Source organism: Oryctolagus cuniculus, chromosome X, assembly GCF_051225735.1.
Source record: "Oryctolagus cuniculus isolate XC-2025 breed Fujian yellow rabbit chromosome X, ASM5122573v1, whole genome shotgun sequence".
Classification (NCBI taxonomy): Eukaryota; Metazoa; Chordata; class Mammalia; order Lagomorpha; family Leporidae; genus Oryctolagus; species Oryctolagus cuniculus.
In genome coordinates, this window is record NC_142888.1 from 39,949,947 (window position 1) to 39,954,133 (window position 4,187).

Consider the following 4,187-nt stretch of genomic DNA (forward strand, 5'->3'; position numbering starts at 1 on the left):
TTCAGGTCGAATATTCTTGCACATGTATTGTATAGTAAATATGAGACAGACCATAGAACAGCACTTATTGAACACTATGTTAGTGTGATTAGGCTGAAGGTTATGGTTCTGCTGGGTAGGTTTGGCACAAACTCCCTGAAAGAAGAAAGGACTTATTGGTATAAAGACCTTATATGCTCCTGCTTAATTTGCCTGACTTATGCCTGTTAAAATGCTCTTGTAGAGAATCTACAATTTATCTGACTTCTTTTGCAATCGCTACTTTCTTTATGCACCTAGTCAGAGAGAGCCATATGGAGTAGTGCCAGAAGTCCAACTTTTTCTGAATCTCCTCATCTTTCATGGGCCCCATTCCCCGCATCTCTTTCTTTGTATTCTCATCCACTCTGTCAATATTTCTTCTTGGAATCCCTCCTTGAGTGTCCCTTCTCCCTTCAGTTTCTCCCACCCAGGCTAGTCCCTCCATTTTGCGTATCTTTTAGCTTCTTTCTGGTTCCCTTACACCTTAATCTTACTCTCCATTACTGTGGATCTCTTCTAAGACTCATTTTGTCCTTTTCTACTAAATTTATTCTGTATGTTGTTCTCTATGTCCAGATCTTGCATTCCCAGTTGGATATTCCCCCTCATAGTGACCCCCCTCCCCTAACAGGGAGTTTCTTCCCTCTTGGGCCCTCTTCATCTCTTTTTAGGCAATCATCTCCTCCTTTCCTTTCACCTACACCATCTTTAGTTACTTCTCAATCCCCAACCAAAGCAGCTAAGACCCATTTCCTTTCAGATGACTAATTATGCTAGTTAAACTTTACTCACAGACTGAATGGACAACTGTTCCTATCTTTCACACACCATCCACTAAACACGTCCAACCTTTTTAGCAAGACAAAGTGCTTACACATCACATGTCATGTTCACGTGAATTTTTATGTCTCAGAACAAAACAACAGTTATGGTGGCTAAGAAGATGAGTTACCAGGGATCCTTAAACTTTGAATACATGGACAAGTTAACATTTTTTGCATGTTTACATATTACACATTTGCATCCACAAATTTGCCAAATTCTTCCCTAACAGGATTTTTTCACCAAATCATAGACATAGATGTGGAAATCATCATCAAACTTGGCTTCCACTTGGTGAATCACCATGCCAATCCTTTTGGAGCCGTCTTCTTTGGTATATTCCACATGTTTCCCTATCAGGCCATCTACAACTCCTCCTGGCTCCCTCTCTGCTGGAGGAGGCTCACTGGACTCTGGCATGATACGGAGATCACCTTCTTTATAATCATCTAGAAGCTGGTACATGTACAAGACAGGATCTTTCTCATAGGTTATATAAAACCAGGCTTTCATGATAGGTGCTTGGGCCAAGACCATCCCCCTCCATTCATCCTTAGAACCATGCTCACCCTCAAACATATGTTCCACTGCTTTTCCTATTATGGTGTTTGCAAGGCTGGTGTCACTAACTTGGGATGATGCCACCCTGTCAGAAAGAATTTTAAGAGACAAAACTCTTTCATCTCTGTGAAGTTCCAGTCCATAGACACAGTCAATTCCATCATATTTCACCAGATAAAGGGAAGGATTTATAGGCACCTGATCTAGAACGGTTCCTTTCCACTGCGTGATGGGCTCATTGCCTTCCTTCCATCCGTGAGAAATTCTGCAACCCACAATGTTCTTGAGGTGTTGGGACAAAGGTCTGCCCCTCTGCTTCTTTTGAGAGGTCATTTTCTTCCCTATGTTTGTAGATATGGTGTGGTGACTTACAGCTTCCTTGGATCGTTGTCCTGCTGGTGTCTTTTTGTGAGGTGTCTTCATAGCTGTAGGGGAAGATGCTAGGGAGTAACATTCAATATACTATAAGGTGAGTTTCTCTTCATATTGCAATGTTCCTGTGCAACAAGTGCATCACTGCCAAGTTATTTATGTGTTCAGTAGCAACACATAGCAACACAGTAGCACTCTTTGATTCCTGCCTACAGCACACTCCTTGCAGGCTTGTTTGGCTGCATAGGAGAGCTACAGAAGAGATGGCTATGGTGATATTAGTGGTCGAGAAACCGACCAGAGGGAACGGGTTCCTTTGCATATTGTGTGTCTCTCTTTTGCCATGCTAATGCACCCCCATTTTTAAGTCTGCACCTAATCTCTCCATTTCTGTATATGTCTTCCACATGTTTCTTGTCTACAGCCATTTGCTATTCATCCTTCCTACTTGTTAATCGTGGACACCCCCATTTCGCCAGTGTGCTCCAACCACAAACCTATTCTCTCTTTGCCACCTTTATATACCATCTTGATGTTCTTTGAGCCCTCACCCCGCCCCCCCCATCCCTGATACCTCAAGTCACTTTTTCCAGTCTCCCTGTTGTTTCATCCTGAACCCACCCCAATTTTCTCGCTTGGCACCGCCACCCCCGTCATCCTATTCCACAGTCCAGAGACCACCTCCGCACCACCTCATGTGCCCTAATTAGACACCTCACTGATGCCTCCACTGGGAGCCTGTGATGAAGGAGGATCAGCAGGTTACCAGACGAGTGACTGCAAGAGCTCAGAGGGGAAAATCTTTACAAACATGCATAGGAGGGTAGCATGGCTGACTAAGAGGACAGTGGCAGTGTCCCCAGCGCTTGGGTCCTGTGCCCTCTGCTTCCGTGTATGCAGCGGAGGCCCCTCTGCCACAGCCGGCTTTCACCAGGGGCTGCTGCCACTGCAGTCCCCTCCCTCTTTACACAGCTCAGCTTCCTGCCACGAGAGAGGCCTCCACTTTCCGCGAGGCTTCCCTGCCCCCATCAAGCCACAACACGGCTCTGGGCCCGTGTTGTGTTCCCGGGCTCTTTGCCCCGCCCCTTTCCTCAAATCTAGAGTAGCCCAGCCCACCGCTACCTTTCTGCCCTAGAGCCCCCTCCTCCCATACAAGGCTGTCTGGCTCCCCTTTCATCTCTGGCTTCAAGCGTTCAACGCCACTGCCCCATCTGCTTTCCATCTTCCAGGAATTCGCCCTTTCCTCTGGCCCCATACCCTTATGGAGTTACTCTTTCTGGACAAAATGCTGCCTTTCTTGTCATTTGGGGTTTTGGATGAGAGAAATTCCCTAGTACTCAGCGCTCAGTGTGCCATCTCTACACAATCTGTATATAATCTTTAGCAACTGCTTATTCCCAGACTTCACTTCTTAAGGATTATCTACTACCCACTTCACCCCCGCCAATTTCCCAACAATTGCATGCACAGTATGCATTCTGTGTTAAAATAGACTTGAAGACAAAAGTCAACTCTAAGCTTGCTTCTTATTCCTCAGGGCTCACAGCAAATTGCTAGCAGTCATTGTTTCCTTTGCTTTTTTTCTATGTTCATTTTTGCAAATTCAGTCATTTAAAATTCTTTGTAAAATTATTTTTGGTTGATATTTCAAAAAATACAGAGTATAGCAATAGCAGAAATACTAAATACTCTCCTTTCAGAATTAGCATTATGCATTATAATTCAAGAGATGTGCAATTAGGGACATGCTCAAGCTGACTTACCTCAAACAGTAGAGTTAGAAACATACCAGGGGATTCGAATTCAGTCCCATTGAGGTGGCATGTACCAATGCCATCTCACTAGTCCCAGTGATCAATTTCTGTTCACAATTGATCATAATGATAGGACTAAGAACCAAAGGGATCACATAAACAAGAATAGTGTCTGCAAATACTAGCTGATAGAATAAAAAAGGGAGAGAATGATCCAACATGGGAAGTGAGAGACACAACAGACCCATAGAATGGCAAATGTCCTAACAGCACTCTGGCCTCTGAATCAGCCCTTAAGGCATGCAGATCCAGTTGAAATGCCCATGAGAGTATTTCAGGCATGGAAAGCCAAGACACTCTGGGGAAAAAAAAAAAAAAAACCTAAATGAAAGATCTCCACCAGTGAGATCCCAGTGGAAAGAATGGGTCATCAAAGAAGGAGGTACCTTTCTCTGAGTGGAGGAGAGAACTTCCACTTTGACCATGGCCTTGTCTAAATATGATCAGAGTCAGTGAACTCAGGGGGCTTCCATAGCCTTGTCAGCTCATGACAAGAGCCTAGGGTGATTACTGATGCCATAAACCAGAGTGTCAATTTGTTAAGTCAACAACAGGAGTCACTGTGCACTTACTCCTCATGTAGGATCTTTGTCCTTA

At 44.4% G+C, this 4,187-nt stretch overlaps 1 protein-coding gene across 1 annotated transcript; it reads right to left on the bottom strand.

Moving 5' to 3' along the window:
• Positions 1–1,068: 1,068 nt before the first annotated feature.
• On the bottom strand, positions 1,069–1,752 carry LOC100353374 (spindlin-2). Its single transcript, XM_002720048.2, has one exon. The coding sequence runs from the start codon at positions 1,735–1,737 to the stop codon at positions 1,069–1,071; it is 669 nt and encodes a 222-aa protein (XP_002720094.2). The 5' UTR covers positions 1,738–1,752.
• Positions 1,753–4,187: the final 2,435 nt, after the last annotated feature.

What these genes read in the sequence shown, in the direction of transcription:
- LOC100353374 (XM_002720048.2), bottom strand. Translation starts at nt 1,737, where the DNA reads ATGACCTCTCAAAAGAAGCAGAGGGGCAGACCTTTGTCCCAACACCTC.